This window comes from Staurois parvus, unplaced genomic scaffold (genome assembly GCF_062004578.1).
Source record: "Staurois parvus isolate SC_StPar_1 unplaced genomic scaffold, SC_StPar_1.0 ptg000017l, whole genome shotgun sequence".
NCBI classification, from domain to species: Eukaryota; Metazoa; Chordata; class Amphibia; order Anura; family Ranidae; genus Staurois; species Staurois parvus.
The window spans coordinates 19,244,068-19,268,837 of NW_028317813.1; the positions used below are offsets into that span (position 1 = coordinate 19,244,068).

The 24,770-nt window shown below is 39.1% G+C and overlaps 1 protein-coding gene across 2 annotated transcripts in view; it reads left to right on the forward strand.

Moving 5' to 3' along the window:
- The window catches only part of LRP1 (LDL receptor related protein 1), a 441,174-nt gene that overhangs the window by 350,806 nt on the left and 65,598 nt on the right, over positions 1 to 24,770 (forward strand). For both annotated transcript variants that reach the window (XM_089681129.1, XM_089681140.1), the window contains exons 40-52: positions 3,245 to 3,369; positions 7,114 to 7,485; positions 8,584 to 8,773; positions 9,438 to 9,642; positions 12,936 to 13,128; positions 13,810 to 13,932; positions 14,442 to 14,570; positions 16,105 to 16,224; positions 16,669 to 16,782; positions 21,117 to 21,266; positions 22,039 to 22,161; positions 23,588 to 23,704; positions 23,788 to 23,916. In XM_089681129.1, coding sequence (XP_089537255.1) covers positions 3,245 to 3,369; positions 7,114 to 7,485; positions 8,584 to 8,773; positions 9,438 to 9,642; positions 12,936 to 13,128; positions 13,810 to 13,932; positions 14,442 to 14,570; positions 16,105 to 16,224; positions 16,669 to 16,782; positions 21,117 to 21,266; positions 22,039 to 22,161; positions 23,588 to 23,704; positions 23,788 to 23,916 — 2,090 coding nt within the window. The remainder of the gene's footprint in view (positions 1 to 3,244; positions 3,370 to 7,113; positions 7,486 to 8,583; positions 8,774 to 9,437; positions 9,643 to 12,935; positions 13,129 to 13,809; positions 13,933 to 14,441; positions 14,571 to 16,104; positions 16,225 to 16,668; positions 16,783 to 21,116; positions 21,267 to 22,038; positions 22,162 to 23,587; positions 23,705 to 23,787; positions 23,917 to 24,770) is intronic.

Genomic DNA, 24,770 nt, shown 5'->3' on the forward strand with positions numbered 1-24,770 from the left:
GCACGTTCTTTTAAGTTTGTACATGGGTACATACAGTCATGGCCGAAATTGTTGGCACCCTTGATATTTCTCCAGGAAATCATGTATTTCTCACGAAACGTATTGCATTAACACATGTTTTGCTATACACATGTTTATTCCCTTTGTGTGTATTGGGACAAAACAAAAAAAGGGAGGAAAGAAAGCAAATTCGACATAATGTCACACAAACCTCCAAAAATGGGCTGGACAAAAGTATTGGCACCCTTTCACAACTGCGGATAAATAAGAATGTTACAAGCATGTGATGCTCCTGTAAACTCACCTGGGGCAAGTAACAGGTGTGGGCAATATAGAAATCACACCTGAAAGCAGATAAAAAGGAGAGACGTTCACTTAACCTTTGCATTGTGTGTCTGTCTGTGCCACACTAAGCATGGACAACAGAAAGAGGAGACGAGAACTGTCTGAGGACCTGAGAACCAAAATTGTGGCAAAATATCAACAATCTCAAGGTTACAAGTCCATCTCCAGAGAACTAGATTTGCCTTTGTCCACAGTGCGCAACATTATCAAGAAGTTTGCAACCCATGGCACTGTAGCTAATCTCCCTGGTCGTGGACGGATGAGGAAAATTGATGAAAGATTGCAACGCAGAATAGTCCGGATGGTGGATAAGCAGCCCCAAACATGTTCCAAAGACATTCAAGCTGTCCTGCAGGCTCAGGGAGCATCAGTGTCAGCGCGAACTATCCGTCGACATTTAAATGAAATGAAACGCTATGGCAGGAGACCCAGGAGGACCCCACTGCTGACACAGAGACATAAAAAAGCAAGACTACAGTTTGCCAAAATGTACTTGAGTAAGCCAAAAGCCTTCTGGGAAAACGTCTTGTGGACAGATGAGACCAAGATAGAGCTTTTCGGTAAAGCACATCATTCTACTGTTTACCGAAAACGGAATGAGGCCTACAAAGAACAAAACACAGTACCTACGGTAAAATATGGTGGAGGTTCAATGATGTTTTGGGGTTGTTTTGCTGCCTCTGGCACTGGGTGCCTTGACTGTGTGCAAGGCATCATGAAATCTGAGGATTACCAAAGGATTTTGGGTCGCACTGTAGGGCCCAGTGTCAGAAAGCTGGGTTTGCGTCCAAGATCCTGGGTCTTCCAGCAGGACAATGACCCCAAACATACGTCAAAAAGCACTCAGAAATGGATGGCAAAGAAGCGCTGGAGAGTTCTGAAGTGGCCAGCAATGAGCCCAGATCTAAATCCCATTGAACACCTGTGGAGAGATCTTAAAATTGCTGTTGGGAAAAGGTGTCCTTCCAATAAGAGAGACCTGGAGCTGTTTGCAAAGGAAGAGTGGTCCAAAATTCCGGGTGAGAGGTGTCAGAAGCTTATTGATGGTTATAGGAAGCGACTGATTTCAGTTATGTTTTCCAAAGGGTGTGCAACCAAATATTAAGTTAAGGGTGCCAATACTTTTGTCCAGCCCATTTTTGGGGTTTTGTGTGACATTATGTCATATTTGCTTTTCTGCCTCTGTTTTATATTTGTTCCAATACATACAAAGGGAATAAACATGTGTATAGCAAAACATGTGTTAATGCAATACCTTTTTTGTGTGAAATACTTGATTTTCAGGAAAAATATCAAGGGTGCCAACAATTTCGGCCATGACTGTATGTGGGGGTGGGGGGCCTTGAAAAATGTGGGGGGTTATATGCTTGGGTGTAACTTACATTTAAAAAAAAAAAAAAAAAATGTAACTGAATTTTTTTTTATCAATCGCATAGGGGACAAAAAGTCCCCTATGTGATAATTTTTTGGTGAGAGGTTCTCTTTTTTTTTTTTGAGACATCCAGGGTATAAAAGACTCTGCATGTCTCCCCTTTACTACACTGAATGTAATAAAGTGCACATTGCACTGCATTACATTCTTTCCCGGCCTCGATGGCCAGGAATCTGTCAATGGGGACCTGGAAGTGATGTCACATCACTTCTGGGTCAGGACAAGAAGGGGAGGGGAGCGGAACATGTCCGCTCTCCTCTATACCACATCACGACATACCGCTGGTACCCACTGAACCAGTCTTGGGCCTGCAGATGGGCAAGTAGAGGCTGGGACATATTGCGGGCAGGATGTCAGCTGGCACTGTGTGCTGTGTAGAAGCAGTTGGGTGATAGCGCTGCTGCCTGAATGCTTCCACATGATAGATGAGCCATGTTGCTTGCCCGCAGCAGGGCTAAAAGCAAAATAAAACTACATGTCCTGGGCATCAGGCGATATGAATTGCACATCCCTGATGATGTAGGTTCACAGCAATAGATTCCAAATGCAAATACCACACTTAAAATCAACTGCAGACCCTTTACCTGCCTAATTGATGAAGAAATAACGAAAGAGTAGCATGGCCGTGAAACAGCTTTTGATTCAATTTGTCCAGTTAATTTTGGTCCCTTGAAAAAGGGGGATGGCTATTCTTAAGATCTGTAATTCCTTAACCCTTCCTCCAATTTCGATGTACATACCCTCAAATTAAACTTTCAGCCCATATCCATTATATAACTATAGCTTGAATATGTTATGGTAAATACCTGAAAACAAATTGTACCTGTGTCCAAATATATATGGACCTAACTGTATATACATAATCTTTATGATTGACTATTTGCACAATAAATGATACTGCAGGATTACCTAAGGCTCTCTGAAACCTATAACTTGGAGCAGCAATTTGCATTTAGCATTCAGAGCAAATACAGGACATAATATTCAGCATTTTGGAAAAACTTGGGTTTCAAGTTATTACCGCTTTTAAAAGAAAAGGCTTTTTATCTAAAAGTTGATTGGCACACAGGCTGTTTTGCAAGAGTTGCCTTTCCATTTCAGTCAAAGGCTGTTTATAATTTTTTTTAACCAACATTTTTTTAAAACTGTAATAATGCTTTTTTTCGCAGGCATGGCAACTCATGGGAAAACATGGGCGATCTCATTTCCTGCTTGTATGGCTGTCATTAAATTCAAATTACATGTTTTTGCTGCTTTTGGAGTTTCATTTTAGTCAGATACTTTTAAGAGTTATTAGGATGGGTCAGCTGGGTACAATGAAGGTAGACCATTCCACATAGCAGTCCTGTTAATAAAAGTGCTGAAAGGGTCAAAATCTCTCCAGTATTTTTCATATTTGGTATATAATTTTTTTCTACTTCATTATTTTATTTTTTTAGTGTACATTAACTTCTGGCTACCTTGCAGGACTCATGCTAACGGCTCCATTAAGCGAGGGCAAAAGGACAATGCCACAGATTCTGTCTCTCTAAGAACAGGCATTGGAGTCCAGCTCAAAGACATCAAGGTGTTCAACAAAAACAGACAGAAGGGTAAATATGGTGCACAGTATTGCAATTGACAGTATATAAAACCTACTTCCAATTGCAGATAATTAGATTATAAAGAACAGTACTGCCTATTTTAGTGAAACAACTGTACTATTTCTTTCAGCTAGAGAGCATTTTTTTATAACTACATTGTACATTTTAACATTGTGTATAGAATTTCAGTATTTAAAGATTCCATGTTGCCAAGCAAAGAGCAAAAATATTATTAACTGATACAAAACTAGAATCCACCTATTTAAATGTACCTGCATTTGTATAAATGTCATTAAGTGGTTACTTATATTTATTAGCAGGCAGGTGCCTGCATGCAGTTGCAGATCTTCTCTAAAATGTCCCAGGAGCTCCTAAACCTAGTAATATTCAGTTATTGTTTGCTAGAATGTTGATGCTTTGTCCTACCTCTTCCTGTATGCTGTATTTCAGTTTTGGTTAAGGCATGTGATGGATGATTTCACTAAATTATATGAGTGCATGGAAATGGACAGGCTAGGTTCCATCTCAACTGAATGCTTAAAGAATAAGTTAACCTTTTGGACAAAAATAATAAATGCACCTTTTTTTGCTGGTAAAAAAATGTGCATTTATTATATTTGTCCAAAGGAGTCTGTGAAACATTGCACCAGGGATCAGTAGATCGCTGATGCCATGCAGGTCTCCTGCAGATCTGTTAGTGTTTCTGCTTGCCGTATGGGATGTACAAGCAAGCAGATATACTGACATGAAGCTTCAATGAACTACCACAGCGCCGTAGTAGTTCATTAAAAACTAAAAAACGACAGCCACTAAGGTTGTCAGGACTTGTAGGCACTCATTCACAGGACACTGTGAATGAGTGATGCGGCCGTGTGGGCAGAGCCCCGCACATCCTCGTTGTTTTTAAATCTGACAGTACGGGGAAACGTCTCCCCGTACTATCTGTCAGAGGGAGGGGGGGCGGCGGGTGAGGCTACAGCTATGGGAACATGTTACATGTTCTATCCTAAAAACGGGTGGAACATGTAGCGTGTTCCAAAGGTGAACTTATCCTTTAAATTTTCATATCAGATGGCCAAGTTTTACAGCAGGTCTGGGCAAATTACAGCCTCTCCAAGCCTGTTCGCTTCCTAACCTCTGAGCCTGTCAGCTTTCACACAAAGGGAATGAACAGGCTCAGAGAGGAATGCTGACAGATGTCTGTCTAGAGAGCCGCAAGAACTGGAAGGAGAAAGCCTGAGGAGCTGATTGCTACCCAGCCAAGTTCTTCCTGTTAGCTTCTGCTCGCTGGAAACCCTAGGAGCCATGTACCTGTTCTGCAGTGTAGGTCAGGATCTGCAGAAATCCCTGTTGTACCAATCTCAGGCACTCTCCTTCCAGTCACAATGCTTGTAGCTCTTCCAGTTATCTCCCTGAGCTTGTCGGTCACACATCGGCATTCAGAATGACAAATCAGTTATTTAAAGTGTTACTAAAACCAGGACCCTGCATTCACTATATCTGGTCTCCCACAATACACAGAGCATGGAAGTGCAATTATTTTTGTAAATATAAACTGCTAAATACCTTTTCTCATCAGCAGTTAGAGCAGTCTTGTGACTAGCTGAGCAGTGGTTAAAGCTTGTAGGAGGAGTTTTGTTTCTGCTCTAGGAGGATGTAGAAGCCCTGACCTCTGTGTGCACAGTGCTGATCACATGCACTCTCCAAAGGAAAAAAAAAAACCTATCTAGCGATTCACACTAAACTGAGCATGTGCATGTGGCTACGGATTCAGTCTGTTTTATCAGGTGGACATTTGAACAAGAGGAGGGGCAGAGAAAACAGGATCAAATGGCTTTTTACACAATGCAGATGATTAACCCCTTAGGTTCCACAGTGAGTATAACAAGCATGCTTTACTGCATATACAGACTGATTTTACTGTTGTGGGTTTAGTAACACTTTAACCTCTGTGCCGGACATTGTAACCAGCAGATCGGCAGGGAAAATTGCTTCATTACTGCTTCTAATAATCATGAGTGTTCACATTATTTCATGAGCAGGTATACCTATTATTTGTAGCAGAAAAACAAAACTCTGCCATTATGGTATGTTTCCTCTTATTACAAAATTGCTATGCACCTCCTATAATCCCTCCGGGGAAATATTGCTATTAATATACATGAAATGGTGTAGTGCTAATTAAATATAAATAAATTAAATATTCAGATGAATTCAATAAATTAAGCAATGTTAGATGTGGTCCTTTTAGTCCAAATTGCATAAAGTGCTAGTGCTATGAAACTGTGACATAACAGTACGTACAAAAAATCTTAAAATCCTCATAATCGTCCATAACACTCAGTCCATATTAAACTTGTGTGCAAACAGCGTTACGGTGCTTCTTCCATACAGAAGTGCTTGCAGTGAAATACTTCTTCCAGACAGTGCTTCACATTACTTAAAGTGCTTGTGCAATACACCTCTTCACCTCACCCTCTGTGAGTTTCACTCACTAAATATTTTGTGACCCCTTATGAGAAATAAGAAGGTCACTAGTGCTTATGTGTAGGTTCTCCCTTATCCCAGTCTCCACCACCAACCACTCTCAGGGACTAAGACCAGAAGAGAGACCAGCAATAGTGTAATTCTGTTTTATTTGCCGCTTTTAAAAACACATAACACTTACATAATCTCCATACAAGATCAGCACCTGAAGACGCCATACGGATGATGATCGATCCCCTGAAGATACAATACGGATGAAATGCATTGGGCAGAGCCAGGCTTATCACATCCAATGGCATAACCTCTGGTGTGTTGCAATGCATGACCATTTTAACTAGGAAGTAAAGATGGGCTGTTATGAGGCTGATCTTGTGTGGACATTTTGTGTTTTTAAAAGCAATAAATATATAGTATTACACTATTGCTGGTCTCTTTTCTTGTCTTAATCCCTGGGAGTGGTTTGGTGATGGAAGCAACTGTTTGGGAGGCATCCCAGGAAGCCGTAGCAGGCGGAGACTCGGATGAGAGAGAACCTACACATAAGTGCTAGTGACCTTCTTAATTTTCATAAGGGGTCACAAACATTTTGGTGAGTGAAACTCACAGAGAGTGGGGTGAAGAGGTTTGTACAATCGCTTTAAGTATTTGAAGCACTGTCTGGAAAAAGTATTGCACTGCAAGCACTTTTGTATGGAAGAAGCACCGTAACACTGTTTGCACGTGAGCTTAACATGGACTGTGTGTAATGGAAATGGTTATGAAGATTTTACGATTTTTTTCTAATTTTGTACTGATGTTATGTCACAGTGTATAGCACCAGCACTTTATGTAATTTGGGCAAAAAGGGACACGCCTAGCACTTTGTTTACATATCTACACGTTGTAGCTGGTGGGTAAGCACAACAACTAGTCAACTAGTATTTTCAGAGGATGACAACACTGGAAGCCTCCAGCTTCTATCATTGCAAATTTAAATTGAGGTGGCCATTCATACAAATGGTAAAGCTGTTTTCAGGACTGAGCTCTTCGTACAGGATTGTGAGCTTCTAGTGCTCCATAAGGTAAGTGCAGTTTTGCAGGAATTGATTCAGTGCCTCAGGTTGTGTTAAGGGCTATGTTTCTTCTAGCTTACATTAGAAATTTCTTTAAGTTTGAAGATTGAAAGGTGTTTAACAAATAGAGATTGGTATTGCTGGGATTTTTTTTTTTTTTTTTGAACAAATTTATTAAATATGTTCAGGAGCATGTTTGTTTTATATTTCACAGGAACCAATGTCTGTACCGAAAATAATGGTGGTTGTCAACAGCTGTGTCTATATCGAGGTGGAGGTCAGCGTACATGTGCTTGTGCTCATGGCATGCTAGCAGAAAATGGCCTTAGCTGCAGAGAGTATGATGGTTACCTCCTGTATTCAGAACGAACAATCCTAAAAAGCATTCATTTATCGGATGAGAGTAGCCTCAATGCCCCAGTGAAACCGTTTGAAGATCACGATCATATGAAGAACGTAATAGCTTTGGCATTTGATTATCGGGAAAGTGACAAAGGGGGAACACGCATCTTCTATAGTGACATCCACTTTGGTAACATCCAGCAGATCAACAACGATGGGACTGGTCGCAAGACAGTGGTGGAGAGTAAGATTTTTGTTCTACTAAATACAATTCAGAGTTGGATACCATGTATTGTTTTTTGTATCTTACTACTATAAAAAAAAAACAAAGAAAAATCTTCAGTACGTTTTGCAATGCAAACCGTAGTTAACTTTCTAAAAAGTGTTGTCTAAATCTGCAGCAACTGGCTTTGTGGGAAACCAGGGTTGATTAAATATGCCAGAAACAACCATGAAGTGCCTATTTTGCTACTGTTAAAGCCAAACCCTAAGAATTTAAATAAATATACAGACTGAGCCCCCAGAGCTTGTTTTTTTTTCTTTTACTTTTATTTTGTTGTACATAGAACTAGAAGCCCTGTGGTGGCATCCATAATTTGATAAGCTGAGTAGTGCTCTCCACTACTGTGCATTGATGCCAGCATATTGGTGAGCAAGCAGGATTAGACCACTGTGTGCATATACAAGTTGCAATAATGACTGGTGTTGATGGAAGCTGCTTAGAAGAAACTATTTCCCATGATCAAATATCCACTTTTCTTATCAAATCTACAAGAACACTTCCATTGAAAAATCTTCATTGCAGGGAAGCCAGGATATCTTCTATGCATATGACTTTAAATTTGCTTGTCATGAGTTTAGCTTTGGCATGTCCATATGTCATTTTTATCAGACTTTTCTTTCACTGTTAGAGAGATTTGGTAGACTAGAGAAAGGCTATAACCCATATTAGTTGTGTATTGCTTTCTATATCCTTGTTGCAAAGTTTTCCTCACATTCTGTCTGGTTAAGCCATGACAGTAACTAATGGGAAGTCTCTCTAACAGAGCCCTGAAGAGCTGCAAAAACCTGACAGGGGTTCTAACCTTCCCCATTCTATCCAAAGTAAAACAAATAAATAAAATTTTGGTTGAACTTTAAAAATCTAAAAACAAAGCCTGAGTATGTTTTGCTATTTCCAAGAACTGTCACCCAGGCAAAATAATAGTTATTGTTTCCATAAAAGTTGTGTCTTCTGCACAACACATAAAATGTTCATGCCCATACATAATTAAAATAGAGGTTTTGTGTATTGCTTAAAAAACACTTTTCATACTGGGAACTTGTCCTTTTATTACCACAGATGTTGGATCAGTGGAAGGCCTGGCCTATCATCGAGCATGGGACACCCTGTTTTGGACCAGTTATACTACATCAACAATTACTCGCCATACTGTTGACCAAAGCCGCTTTGGGGCCTTTGAAAGAGAGACTGTAGTCACTATGTCTGGAGATGACCATCCTCGGGCCTTTGTTCTGGATGAGTGTAAAAAGTGGGTGTTGGTTCCTCTACTTTTGTGTTCTGCAAACATATTATCTTTGCTGATTTCTCTTTTTTTTTTTTCTTCTACTTGAACTCTTTATTTTAAAGGTTATTTTTTAATTTGGTTTTCTATTGTAAATTGAAAAACAGCACAGCGGTTGGTCTACATGAGATTCAGTATTGAATGAACAAAGATTTTTTTGATAGAGCTGTGTTTCTTACATAGGGCTATGTTTATCTACTGACATAGATCAATAGCTGGGAAGCAGTGTTCCCAACATCTTATATGTTTACCATGTGTACAGCAGAAAGTGCACACACCACTTAAAGTTTGTGTACACCATAACTGAATGACATTTAGTTTGCTGAAGCTTTGTGTATAATAAACGGTTGTTTGCTTGGTGGTTGCATTGACATGGGCATGTTAAGCGTCTGAGATTTAAGTGATTGGGTTTACTTACACTTTAATACAGATGGGGTTGATATGAGAAACTGGTATGTGTGGTCCTAACTCTCGTGGTCATGTTTTTGTTATTTTACTTTCAATTTGTAATGAGTTTAACCCTTGTTCCTTACCTATATTACATGTCCAGTACATAGATCACATTCCTTCCCATTTTTCTGAATGTTACTCAGACATCTTTTTAATATGTATGTATCTGTGTCTTCAACAGCTTTATGTTCTGGACCAATTGGAATGAGAAACATCCTAGCATTATGCGGGCAACACTCTCAGGCAGTAATGTGCTTTTCATTATTGACCGTGACATCCGCTCACCCAATGGTCTTGCTATTGATCACAGAGCTGAGAAACTATACTTTTCTGATGCTACTCTCGACAAAATTGAGAGATGTGAATATGATGGTACCAACAGACAAGTAAGTCCTCTACGGTATACACCTTGAGACCATGATCCAGCGTTTAAGAGAGTGACACCTTCATTTTCGTCTTTAAGGAAGGTCAACAAGTTAAGCCAGGTTTAAAATAACAGTTATTGGTTTAGCTAGTGAATTGGTTTGTAATTCCTTTTTTTTACGTAACTCGATGCAAAGATTATTCTGTGAATGTGGTATGGATGAGAGTTTTTTAGTATGATTGTTACTATAATATTCTGTACGTGCTTTAATATAAGATAGAGAAACCTTATCCTATAGCATGCGTAGTGATCAATAGAACTAAACAAGAAAAGGCCTCGTTTGTAAGTTTAACTTCCATTGTAGAAAAGATACTTGGGTGGTCGGAAAACAAGTACATACAGAATAGAAAAAAGTCATAGTCATAAGTTATGAGCAGGAAATCTACAGGAATGAGAGATAGCTGTGATTGTAATTTATTTGTACTTTCAAAATGATTTGACTTTATTCCTCATAGACAGCCAATATGTAATTTAAGATCTGTTGGTTTGATCATTTCAGTTTGTAAATGGATATAAAAAGTGCTTACAAACCGCATTAATCTGTGGTCTGTGATTCACACTCTGAATGGTCCAAGAATTTTAGTGGTGTACCAAGGTTCAGTATTAGGACTGTTATTTTTAACTTATCCTTTATAATGGCTTGCAATTAAAATAGTCTATCTGTTTTTGCAGATGAGACAAAGATATAATGTGGAATATCCTTCTTGCAAGATGATTCTAATTTACAATCTGACCTAGACACTTAGGCTAATTAGGCAATCAATGGGGTTTTGCCAGGGTAAATGTAATATATATTTGGGCCAAAACGAAGTATGCAGCATGCCCATCTAATGGGTATAAGATTCGGTTCCTAAGTGATGAGAGAGGTCCTCTGTGCTCTCTTGGTTTTTAAAATAAATATCACAGCTTCTAAAGCCATATTCAGCAGAGAGGAAGTGTAAGAAATATTTTTGCTCCTTTACAAAGCATTAGTTAGATTCATTCAAAATATACAGTTCAATTGTAGGTACCAGTTCACAGAAACTGTGTCCTGGAGGGAGTTCAGAGAAGGGCAGCTAAATGTAATAAGTCGCTTGGTGGAGATTCAGTGAAAGATTAGCCAAGAATAAGTGATGTGAATAGGGGATATGATTACCTTGTATAACTACTGTATATTGCAGTAAATGAGCAATATAGAAAATTCAGGTAAAACCTTTTTTTTTTTAATTGAATGGCACCACAAAGATGTGAGGATGCTTGTGACTGGAAGGGGTTTAATCTCTGCATACAGAAAGGCTTCTTTATTGTACAATAAGAGCTGTGAATATGTGCAATAATACTACACAAGAACTTTGTCTAGAAGATTCAGTTGATTTCTTCATAAAAGGGTTGGTTGGTTTCTGTAAAGCCTGAAATAGAAATGGGTATTATATTTATACGTTGATAGTTTTTTTTTTTTATTGGACATGTGCCTTTTAAGCATACAGTAGCTAATTAAAAAACAATAATAAAGGGGACTTGTTAGGTGGCAAAATTTACAACACAAATACAACATACATAAAATCACTGTCATTACATAACGGTTGAATTTACAAATCAGACATTGTTAAAACCAATGATAGTTGGATAAAAATTATCTATTTGTTCCCCAAAATAAATGCATGTAGTGCTGTATAATAAAGTTTCCCGTCATAATTCCTGTGCATAAACAATCATCATTGATGGTTTCAATATGTTTCTTGCGCTTCATCAGTTAGTCCGCATTAGTCCATTTTTATGCCTGGCCTATCTTGTATGCACTACTATCCTTTGCAAACTTTTTTGTTTTTGATCAGGAGATCCGAGGTAAACTTCTTCAGGTGCTCCCTTAATTGTTTCTCACAACCTCCAAGTGGCAGTGGTGTTAAAACTGTCTATTCCTGGTACAGTTGTTGGATCTTCTGATCAATCTTTTTCCGTTGCTGCTCATATTGATCACTCAGGATCTGCAACATTTTAAATGAGCAATCATGTAATTTTTTTTCCCCAATCCTCTTTAAGTAGTTGGTCAATTTTCTTTAAATTCAGAAATATTTGTATGCATAGTGTCCAAGGGACCACCTGTTTTTCCACATTTTTATCAAAAAAATTTTCATGCCAAAATCTATTAGTTTTCTTTACTAGAAGGCAACGTAATTTGAAAACAAAAAGTATCAGCCTCATTGGTGGACTGGGTTACTTAGTTTTGTTGGTTTTGTATCATAGACATGAAGCCCTCCCGTTGTTCCCCAGAAAAATAAGTAATTGTGAACTATATTCCTCTAACAAAGGAACTAAAGAATCACATAAAATACACTGTCCAAAAATCATACACAGAACATAAAAAAATGGAAAACGGCCATATCCTAACCGTTTCACCAGGGGAAATTGTACACTGTGTTTAACACCAAATCCAAGAAGCTTAGTTTCAAAACGGGTGCGTGTATGCATTCATTAGTGTGTTACCAATTAAATTATTTGAAATAAGAAGGTAATAAGATTTTTAGCAGATGAAAAATTAATACTTAAAGACTATCTAAAACCAGAACTTGTAAAGTATATCTAAAGCCTTGTATAGAGCAGTTCAGGGTTAGAGCCCCTGTGAAGTTTTTAATGTTGTCCATATCCCCAATGGGGACAAGTAACCTCTCTCTTTGTCCCAGTGATGATTGTCACTGGGACAGAAAGTTGGCAAAAGATCCAAAGGTATGGCTTTAGATGTGAACAAAGGAAGTCCGATCAGCGACACTCCAAACAATCCACTTTATTGAACCAGGATAAAACCAATACAGACAGTGGAAATACAGTGGAGGACTGGCAGGTAAATGCGTTTCACACTAAAGACAGCACTTATTCATTACTATTCATGGGGTAATGAATAAGCACTGTCTTTAGCGTGAAACGTGTTTACCTGCCTGTCTGCCACTGTATTTCCACTATCTGTATTGGTTTTATCCTGGTTCAATAAAGTGGATTGTTTGGAGTTCAGGCAATTAGACTTCCTTTGTTCTCATCTATGCAGCACACGAGCTGGGCTAGCACCTACAGGATGACTTGTGCTTGGAGACTGGGAGCCTCTCTACCTTGAGCAGCGGTAAACATATATGGCCTTAGATGTACTTTGTATTTTGTCTTTCTTCTCTTCTTTTGTCGCCATTTATTTCTTCATCTTATTTTCCCTACATTGTGTGTTTATTGCTGTGTGTGTGATGTGGGATAAGGTCAAGCTCATATAGCATTGTATGGATTTTTTTTTAGTGGATTTTAAAGTCTGATCCTGTGCACCCCTTCGGGTTAGCGGTATATGGAGACTACATCTTTTGGACAGACTGGGTGCGCCGGGCAGTTCAGCGGGCAAACAAACATGATGGCTCAGACCTGAAACTTCTTAGAGGCGATATTCCTCAGCAACCTATGGGAATTATTGCTGTGGCAAATGATACTAACAGCTGTAAGTAGAAACTTTTATGTCACATTCCTCACAAGTTTCCTAACTGCAATTTATATTTGACCCCTCCTGTATAATTAAAAGCTGCTTTAACGTTTTCGAAAAAAATCTACTTGCTTTACTCCTAACTTCTGTCCACACATGGTGTGTACGCAAGGGTAATGTCTTTATATTCCCATCAAAATCCCATGAGATCTCATGAGATTCTGTATACTCAGCATTCCCTGAGATGTTGCCGGATGGATGGCACTGTCACTCGCTGCAGTATGGAATTATATGTACTTTTTTTTTTTTTTACTTAAATTCTAGAAATTCTGGCATTGGCGCTCTAGAAGAAGTAGAAACAGAACATCAGTTAAGCTGCTGCCTGTTTTATCATTACAGATGGTTTATAGGGGTATGGCCACACGTAAGAGATCAAGGCATTTGATATCTGAATGAATGGGCAACAACAGTAGGTTAAAATAAAAGATTGAGCCATATGATAAAAGTTGACCATTTTAGGCACCCATGGCCTAAAATGTTAAGTGGTTTTTACCAACAACAGTAGCAATCAGCTTTGCTAGACAGCTTGGTCAGCATTTAAAGATGAAATATATAAAAACCATATGTCAAATAATATTATTACAGATAATAACCCAATCGGCCTGATAAGCTAACATGTTTTATTTTACTCTGTATTAGGCGAGTTATCTCCATGCAACAATAACAGTTTATGTCAAGACCTGTGTCTTCTCACTGCTGATGGAAGGGTGAACTGCTCCTGCCGAGGAGATAGGATTCTACAGGATGACTTTACATGCAAAGGTATTTTTTGGTTGCAGAATCATAGGGAATACAATTATTTGGATGGATACAGCAAATTCATGCAGTGAGATTCAGATTGGAGGGGCCTCTGCTTATGTAATCCCCTCCAGAGTAAAGCGGTCAGTCATCAAATTTTAGAATGTTCTAGCAATGTGAATTGTGTTACTATTATTTATTGTTTTAAAAACATTCTTTTGTTAGTTCTTTATAATAGTTCCTGCAGCTAATATGGGAATAGAAGAGAAGGCAAAATAGTTTTATATTTTAAAAGTTTATAACCCATGAAGAGCCATGGCTGCTGCTCAAAACTGAGTTTTGTTTTGTTTTTTTATTTTATGTGCTGCCTACTGACTAAGTGGTGATAATGCCTCGAGATGACCATTTTTCATAAAAGCACCCTTATAAAAACTACAGCTGAAATTTCAGCTCTTCAAATATTCGCTGGTACTAAATGCAGGCTTTTCTACTATAACATTTTTGTTGTTTCTTTTGTATCTTCTGTTGATCAGCTCCCAACTCTACTTGCAATCCCCATGATGAATTTGAGTGTGGCAATGGTGACTGCATCAACTACAGCTTGACATGTGATACATTGGCCCACTGTAAGGACAAGGCAGATGAGAAGCAATCCTACTGTGGTAAGTTTAACCCTGTTCTGACTGATAGCAGGTCATGCAGTGATCAGATAGACTTTCCCACATCAGGGACAGCGCTACATCTGTAATAAATGGGTGATACTGTGCTGTGCATGTTATGTTGCTCAGGGTGTTACTTGCAGTCATTGATGTAGTGAATTTTCAACATTTGAAGACATCAGCTACTAGTTATTTCTTGACAATAATCATCAAAATGCCCCAATTTTGCTTAAACTTTGCTTTATCATAAAAACAATCGATGAATCAACTTTTGCCTCCTTTGTACCTGTATTTGTAAGAAAGGGTGAGGAGCAACTGTACAGTATATCATAATCTTGACAACATATAGGTCTTAAAAGTGGAACTACAATGTATCTGAGCACCACAGAAAAAAAGGTCTATTTAATTCATTTTTAATATTCAAAGCAGACTCTAGCCGTGACCATCTTGAGTAAGGGTAGCTGATTCATGTACCATTTACTTCCTAGAATTCATCTGCCTTTAGCTCAGACATACAAGCAGTAGGCTATGTTTAGCTGAGAAAACCCCTCCTGAAGACTCCTGGATGTATGACATCATTTGCTTAGGCATGGAAACCAGGAAGTAACTAAAGAAATGTAATGTTTAAAACAAGTACATATAATATCCCTTGCTATTTATTTACTAATGTTAGCAGCATAAGTATTCAAAATAGTTAATGTTGATCAAGAGAGTGAAGTTCCATTTTAAATGTAATATCTTTATATTTATAGAAATATCCTTGTGCAACCTTCTATTTCAATACCTGATATGAGAAATTATTTATTTATACATTGAGTGAAATTCCAAAGCTTTTGTGTTGTAATTTGGTACATAAGCTATGATGGTATGACTGAAAGTTAAGGGAGAATGTTTTCCTATTGATCTAATGACATGCTGCTGTAGTAGCTTGGGAACCTTATAAAGAAAGGTTTGAAAAGGAATGGAGAACATCTGTAGAGTAGAGTGGCATGTGCACCAAGAGATGTGCTAGATGAGAGAGTAGGACTGAAAGCAGATTAAGGCAGCAGTGAGCAGACATTGTGCCCTTTGGCAAGGCAGCAAGATAAGTCAATAGATTAGAGTCAGACATCAGGAATAATGCCGGAAACTAGATTTAGGCTATTTTAAACAACTGTAGCTTTCCCAACATGTTGAAGCACATTGGCAGACATAGTTGTTGCAGGAAAACCACGTTTGTACAAGCCCCTGTGCCATCATGCTTGTCCAGTGAATGACGGTGGTCTGCTGCATTTCATAACAAGGTTCGGGTGATTGTAGTGTCTGCTGGTGGTGAGAAAATTTTAGGGAGGACTGCATTTTTTTTCAAAAGAGAACTGATCACCTATATCCAGTATACCTTTTGGTAGAGTGAACGATTGTGCAATGAGGTATTCAGTTTTTCATTTTTTTAAATAGATTTGTAAAATGTACATTATGTGTACAAACTAATGATTGACATATGCCTAACCATGACTAAAAAAAAATGTAATAATACTTGTTTCCTGTGTCCCCACAGCTAATCGTCAATGTAAGAAAGGTTTCCGTCACTGTTTGAATGGGCGATGCATTTCCAGTGCTTACTGGTGCAATGGCTTGGATGATTGCGGTGACAACTCGGACGAGGTATCTTGCAACAGTGAGTATGTCCAGCTACCCGGAATGTCCTGACTATAGCTTATGATCTACTTCAGCTACAGCTGCAATTATGGACAGCTCGTCAAAAAATTGCATGCATTCTTTTGAATATTAGTGTACGCTTTTGCCTCTGTTGGAGCTGACAATATGGGGGTAATTTAATAAAACTGGAGAGTGCAAAATCTGGTGCAGCTCTGCATGGTAGACAATCAGCTTCTAACTTCAGCTTGTTCAATTAAGCTTTGACAAAAAAAACTGTAAGCTGATTGGCTTCTATGCAGGTCTGCATAGAGCTGCATGTGAGCAGAGAAAAGTGTCTTCAAGCTGGCCATTTCTTGTATCCATATCAAAGATACAGACATTTGGTGGTCTTGTGGCTGACATCATGTCCCTGTACTAGGCAGTGAATAGTATGAGGCCTGTTTAACCCTGCTGTGTCTTGCAGAAACCAGCTGTGCCCCTACAGAGTTTCGTTGCCGAGATGGGACCTGTATCGGAAACTCAAGCCATTGTAACCAGCTCCTTGACTGTGATGACGCTTCTGATGAGATGAATTGCAGTAAGTACACTGGTTGTTGAATATGTTCTATTAGATTTTTTTTACATTACAGTCTGGTAACATTCCAGGCAAGTATGACTGTTTTCGATGGTCTAGAGGAGACTAGAATTGGTTCATCTTTTCAAATGTGCAAACTTAAGCTGCCATTGATGGTTCAGATCTCAGCCAGTTGAGCACGGACAGGCCTGAGATTCGAACCATCTATGGGCAGGCTGATTGTACCCAAGTCGATCCATCAATTGACTTGGGTACAACCAGCATGCTGGAGTTTTACATGCAGTAATCCATGTGTCCTCCTGGCAGGGTTTACTCCCCACGCCCCCCTGCCTGAACAGAGTAGCTCCATGGGAGGGATTCCCCCATCAACACAGTCTGTGTTGATGGGGGAATCTAGCTATTTTGTTCACCACCTATGGCCTGCCTAAGAGTTCGTACTGTTTGCAGCATCAGCTACCGTGTAACTGTTTGAAATCACGTGGCTATTTCAAAGATTATTCCATAATAACCATATTTTGAAATTATTATTAAGCACACATTCTTTTCAGTGTGTAATATACAGCATTTGATCTTTTTGTGCAGTTAATTCCTTGGTATTAGGAAAGAAAAGATGCAGACCTATTTGTGCTGCCTGCCCAGTTACATGCAGAAGAACTTTAATTTTTGTCTGCAAAAGTGCAATTTATTCTTTAACAACTTTACAACTGCGCTATAGCTGAAAGATGGCTACAGTGCGGTTGTCCGTTTTTGGGAGGCGTCATATGACGTCCTCCCAGAATGCTCCCCCAGCGGCGTGCACCTGGCGCTATCAGTGATTGCTGTGTCCTGCGGACACAGCTGATCACTTGACATGGTATAATGGCAATCACAGCGGCTTTTACCATGTGATCTGGTGTGTCCAACACAGCAAATCACAAAGTAAATACAATTGCCAGTTATCGGCAGCACTTTCCTCGCGAGGAAAGTACTGCCGATAACCGGCAAATGTCAGAGGACACCCGCACTGGCACTGATTACCAGCGCCCTAATCATCAGTGCCTTCAGTCAGTATCGCCAGTCAGTGCTGTCAGTCATTGTCGTCCATAAGTGCCACCTGTCAGTGCCACATATCAGTGCTGCCAGCAAGTGCCCATCATTGCTGCATATCAGTGCAGCATTATCAGTGCCTCCTCTTCAATGCCCACCAGTGCTGCCTCAGCAGTGCCACCTCATCAGTGCAGCCTATCATTGCCCATCAGTGCTGCCTATCCGTGCCACCTCATCAGTGCTGCCTATCAGTACCCATCCGTGCTGCCTATCAGTGCAACCTCATCAATGCACATCAGTGAAGGAGAAAAGTTACCTGTTTGCAAAATTTTATAATATAAACAAAGAAAAAGTTTTATTTTTTCAAATGTTTTGCTCTTTTTTTGTTTATAGTGCAAAAAATAAAATCCCCAGTGGCAATTAAATACTACAAAAAGAAAGCTCTATTTTTTTAACCACTTCAATACCGGGCACTTTTACCCACTTCCTTCCCAGGTCAGTTTTCAGCGCTCTCACACTTTGAATGGTAATTGCGCGGTCATGCAACACTGTACCAAAACTACATTTTTATAATTTTGTGCACACAACTAGAGCTTTCTTTTGGTGGTATTTAATCATCACTGGAGTTTTTATTTTTTGCTAAATTAACAAAAAAAGAAAATTCTGGAAAAAAAAACACGTTTTTCTTTGTTTCTTTTATAAAAGTTTGCAAATAAGTACCAGTACTTGTTCTTTATAAATTTAGGCCAAGATGTATTCTGCTACTTTTTTTTGTGAAAATATCCCAAATCAGTATTCATTATTTAGTCTGTAGGAAAGTTATAGAGTTCACAAACTATGGGATATATCTGAAAATTGATCAATCCTGAAGTACTGACAGCCAATCTAATTTCTTGAGGCCCAAAAATGTCAGAACAGTACAGAAATCCCCCAAATATCTCTGTTTTGCTAAGTAGACAGTCCGGCGTATTTCATAAGAGGCATGGCAAGTTTTTTAATATGTAATTTTTTGTCATAATTTTTTGGAAAATGAAGAAATATTAAAAAAATTATTTTAACAATTTTTTTTACATATACCAGTGCAGTACAGCATCATCATATAACTGGTGTGACAGGGACACTGGTGACAGTACGCAAAAAAAAATAAATTTTTTAAAAAAAACTTTTACATTTTTTTTTCTCTTTTTTTAAGATTTTTTTCATATTACACTATGACCAAAGTAGTATAATGTTACCATAGTAACATTGTACTATTTTGGGGAAGTGATCAGTATTTGTTTATTTTTTACACAATTTGCTTATAGCAAACAATTTATTTGCTATAAGCAAGCATTTAACTGTATTAAATCAATTAATTCAGATTTTTTTGTTGTGATTAGGTGTGATTGGCCATGGCTAATCACATGACATGTGTGTCCTGTGATTGGCCCAGCTTGTGCATGTGATCACTGTGACCATTCACACCTAGACACACTTGTATACAATGGATGGCATGAAAGGAAGCCATCCATTGTTTAGAGCTGTCATTTGACCTGTTGTGATTGGTCACAGCAGGTCACATGGTACTGGTAATGGCCGGTACACAGATCTGTCATCGGCTGTGTCAGAGGTACACAGTCAGTGATAGATCTCGCCACAGTGCAGCCCTGCGGGCATGCGTATGGCACAATCTGGGAAGGGCGTTGTATGACGCCCACCTGGTTCGACGAGAGTCCTGCCCGACCGTCATTTTTTTATGGGCCGGGCGGGAAGTGGTTAAAAAACATTTTTAAAGAAAATGGTAAAAGTACCTGGTAGGCAAGTGGTCAAAGCATAATTCCATAAAAACAGATAATTATAGGCTTGAATAAACATATGAGAGCTCTCTTATCAGCCAAAAAATACACTTCTACCAGATGACAACAGAGCCTGTGATATTGCTTTAAGTTGTGATCTTTGGTGATATTGCTTCCCCACTTCCAGATCGGACAATAAAGGGGCAGCAACATACAAGTCATCATTATAGCTGGCCATACATTATACAATTTTCTTTTTCAATTTCCTTTAGATTTACCTTCAACTATGTAGTGCAAGGGCCCGCCTGATTGCATACAAATTGAAAGTGTTTAGGTTTAACCTCACATTATATGGTTTTGTTAAATCTAAAGGAAAATTGTACAAGAAAGTTGTATTAGCAGCCTTACTCTGCCCCCCTGCACTTTTTTTTTCTTTTTTGTGTTCGCTGTCTGCACATGTGCATTTGGCAGAGTCTGGTTGACTGCTGGCCCCGCCCCCGAGCACCCTTATCTGTTATTGTGCAAGGGATGTCACAATTTTAATTTTATGGTATTTTACAGAAATACAAAACTGTTATTTCTTTAATATAGAGTTAAGCTCTAGGTTCAGCCACAGATGCTCTTAGCCTTTAAGGTGAGGTAATACTGTTTTCTAACGATTTTTAGTGGTTCTTACTGACAGCAGATGATCTTATGTAGTATGTTGTAGCTGTTCTAATCAGTATTGGCAGAAATCACTCTTTTTCTATTACACTAGTGCTTGAGATAACCAGCCTCCTCTCTGCTCTTTATAATGAGTTACTGATTAAGATAACACTAGGTGTTGCCCAAATAAGAGAACAGACCTGTTGTGTTGTCTTTTGGCCTTGTTTTTGCTGTAAAGAGGAATGCCCTGGTTGGGCAAGCATTCATGTTTAACCAGTGGAGGTGGGAAGGACTCGGATACATTGCCAGTACTAGTTTCCTAATCATGACCTGTTTGTATGTGGTCTTTGCAGCAAGACAACAGCATTCTCCATCCGATTTGAACATACAGTTAGGTCCAAATTCCAGGAAAGGATTCTCAACAAAATATTAAAATTAACATTTTATTTATAATTATATTGAATTTTCAAAATACTTTTGGTCCCTTGAAAAAGGGGGGATGGCTACTCTTAAGAGCTGTAATTCCTAAACCCTTCCTGCAATTTTGATGTAGATACCCTCAAATTAAACCTGACGTGTGCACTTTCAGCCCATATCCATTATATAACTATAACTTGAATATGTTTTGGTAAATTCCTGAAAAAAAACTAAAATTGTGCCTGAGTCCAAACATATATGGACCTAACTGTATTTGATAAATTCACTGTCATATGGCATGTAACACTGTGTAGTCATGATAATAGTATAGCGTATAGAATACACAAAAAAAATGCTTTCCTTCATGCTCTTTTTATTTTAGATACATTTTTTTTCTTTCTTTTTAAACTCCTCAGTACTCACAAAAACCCGAGCCTGTGCCCTCCTAATTGTTTCTCATTTCCATGTCCCCAGACATCACTGACTGCGGTAGTTTCTTCAAACTGGGAGTAATAGGAACCACCTTTCTGAAGTGTGAGAAGACCTCTTTGTGCTATGCCTCCAGCTGGGTCTGTGATGGATCCAATGACTGTGGTGACTTCACAGATGAGATGAACTGCCCAGGTAATATTTGCACTTTGCGCTGCCATATTGTAGTAATACTAATGCACTTAGTGACAGTTATCAGTAGTTGACTTGCCACAATTATTCAATCTAACCATGACTGTCTGTGGAAAGCCCATCTACCGATCAATTTATACTCCCCTCCCCAGTGCTCCTTTCCACTTCATCTTCTGTAGCCTTCAATGCAAAGTACCTGGTGTTTTCAGGTATGGTCCGCTTGTGCACGGGCTGGAGTATTTTGGTGATGATTATGAAACTGAAGGGAGCTCTGGAAAGGTGAATATGAATAGTTAGAGCAGGAGGTGAGCTTGGCTGGAGATGGAGCTGAAGATGAAACAGAGTAAAACATGAGCTGAGTATAGAGAGATGGGGAGAGAGGTGAGCTAAAAAGGTGAGTATGAGAGTTGGTGTAAAGGTTTAGCTGGAGAGGTGGGATGAGAGGTGATCTGATAACGTGAGTATGGAGAGTTGGCGTAAAAGGTGATTTGTTGAGGAGAATGTGGAGGGATGGAGTGCAAGGCGAGCTAGAGAGGTGAGTATGAGGATTTGGATCAGCTGGACATTTGGAGAAAATAATTAGAGCTGGAGAGGTGAATATAATATAGTCTCTGCAGATTAGAGTTGACAGTGTTTCTTTAATTCTAATCTGCAGAGACAATTTACTGCACACCCCAATACAAGTACACCTGTACCAATGGTTTACATAATTTATTTTACAAAGTGGTTTTACATTAAGATTATGAAGGCTTCAAATGACTCTTTTGCCACACAGGTATTCGGAAGCCAAAGTGCTCAGTGAATTACTTTGCCTGTTCAAGTGGGCGCTGCATACCAATGAGCTGGACTTGTGATAAAGAGAATGACTGCGATGATGGGGAGGATGAGAGTCACTGTGGTAAGTGTCTGATCATGTTACATACAGGAATGTATTAACAGGAAAGAAGAAGACATAAAAATGGGGTGTGCAGCGCTATACAAATAAAACACACTGTCACAAGTATGACAGAATATGACAAAAAGTCCTATAAACTGAATAATATACAGTCCAAGGTGATGTGATATCAGTCCAAAAAGGTATATTCCAGTGATGGAGTGTGAATGACTTCAATCCAAATGGGTATATTCCAACATCCTAACATGAAGGTGTAGAAAAAATGCCCACTCACCGGAAGTGCAATTTAATGTGCACATAGAAATTCCATGAAGCCGGAAGTCCCGTGAAGGTACAGCCTGATGATAAAGGTGCCCTCTGGTGGTAAATGGGGTGACGGCTGCCAGAGATGATGGTCTGGACCTATATCCCCAATTTCTCCTGCCCGGGTGGACTCCTAGAATGCTGGGCTGAGATGTGAAGGCTCAGTGCCAGGTAATAAAGATGGAAATGCTCATGGTGTAGTATTATGAAATGTATTTATTAAGTATAAATCATTATGATAAAATAATACACGTACAGGGTTAAAGTACCTATACAGATATAGTGTGAATGAGCTCTTAGAATGCACTGACCACTGGGTAAAAAATGATGGCCACCGGACCTCCTGATCCGGTGGCGTAACGTCAAGGCGTGCAGAGGCTCCTCCTAGAAAGAAGAAGACCATGAACTGAAGGCTGGGAAATCTTAGATTTAAATTACACAATAGATTCTAGGTATACATTTGAAGGAATAATAGAAGCTTTCTAAATTCCAAGTCTAAATATGTCATTTTAAAGTGGTAGTAAACTTGTTTTTTTTTTTTTTTTTTATTATTTTACCTACAGGTATGCGCATAATAAAGCCTACCTGTAGTCAAAATTAATATCTCCTAAACCGGCACTGTTTAGGAGATATTCTCTCTTTTTTTAAGCCATCGCATGTGCTCTGAAGGAATTCCTCCCACTGTCCAATGATGGCTCATTATTCCTTCCGCTGACACCAGTGATGGCGCACTATTCCTTCCACTGACACCAATGATGGGGCACTGTTCTTCCCACTGAAACCAATGATGGGATGCTATTCCTCCCAATGACACCAACAATGAAGCACTACTCCTCCCACTGATGCCAATGATGAGGCACAGCTAATCCACCTGACACCATTGATGGTTCACTATTGCTTCCGCTGACACTATAAATGGGGCACTGTTCTTCCAATTAAAACCAATTATTGGGGAATATTTAAATCAGAGTCTTCCCCCTTAATGCCTGAAAGACAGTAAACTGGCCCTTTTTCTTAAAAAGTCTGGAGACCTTTGTGCTAGAGGATGCCATCTCCATGGAGGGAAGAGCAGTAGAAATCGGGTAAGAATGCAAAAAATCCTTCCATTTTTTCTTTCTCTTCCCAGACAAGTTCTGTACATCTATGCACTTTGAATGCAACAATCATCATTGTATTTCTAAACACTGGGTGTGTGATGGCTCAGATGACTGTGGGGACAAATCAGATGAGGATGCCCGCTGTCGTAAGTTACCCACTTTCAGTTTGCTTCCACTCTAGTAAGAAACATTTGTGAATCTGATAGAAACACTTTATTTTGTGTTCTAGAATCTGCCACTTGTAGCCCTGAATCCTACCAGTGCCCTGGTACTAATGTGTGTGTCCCTCGACGCTGGCTTTGTGATGGAGATAAGGATTGTCAAGATGGATCAGATGAAAGTGTCCAGGCTGGTTGTAGTAAGTGACACTTTGCTTAAATTACTTTAAATGGCAGTAATGTCTGAGCAGCTGGTTTAGGCTCTGAGTCTCACTGAGAGGCTGAACCAGCTGCTGGAGCTTTCCTGAGCCTAAACCAGCTGACTGATGGGTCACAGAAGTGCAAAATGAACTGTACTCCTGTGATCCACAGGAGAAGTAGAGCCAAATTAGCTTTTCTTATATGTCTCCCTTTAATATAGGAGATTTATGCACGATTTTGCAGGGCTGCTACTTTTTAATCTGTCTTAAAGCTGAACTCCAGCATTAACTTTCTAACTTGCACAGTTGTACAGACTCCTCTCCTGTACTGAAATTGCTTTCTCTGACTTCACTGTACACAGTAAGATTCTCACAGTGTGCATTAGAAGCTGAGGCAAGACAGAACCTGCCTCATTTCCTGGCTGGAAAATGTCCTACATCATCTAGCCCCTTCCTTCCCAGTCTTACTGTCTCTTGCCAATTCTTTTCATTTAATGGATATCAATTATTTCAGCTTCCTGTTTTTAGAAATCTATGTGTACCACCCTGCCGGCCTTTCCCATCAGCCATGATGCATTACCTGCATCGCATAGAAAAGCACAGAGACGTCACAGAGTCTAAAATAGTATATGCAATTAAAACAGGTTTTTTTTAAAAAAAATTTCCCTAGCATGTTAATGGGGGAAAAGTAGGAACCAGGGAGAACAAAATATATAAGATGTCAAGATATAAAAAAATCAAATTGTCCTTTATTCATTACCTTATCAAAATGTGATTTTTATTAGAATTAAAAATGACCTTAATATCTGATTAGCCTATCTGATGCTATTTAGTATTTTTGCTGACAAACATTC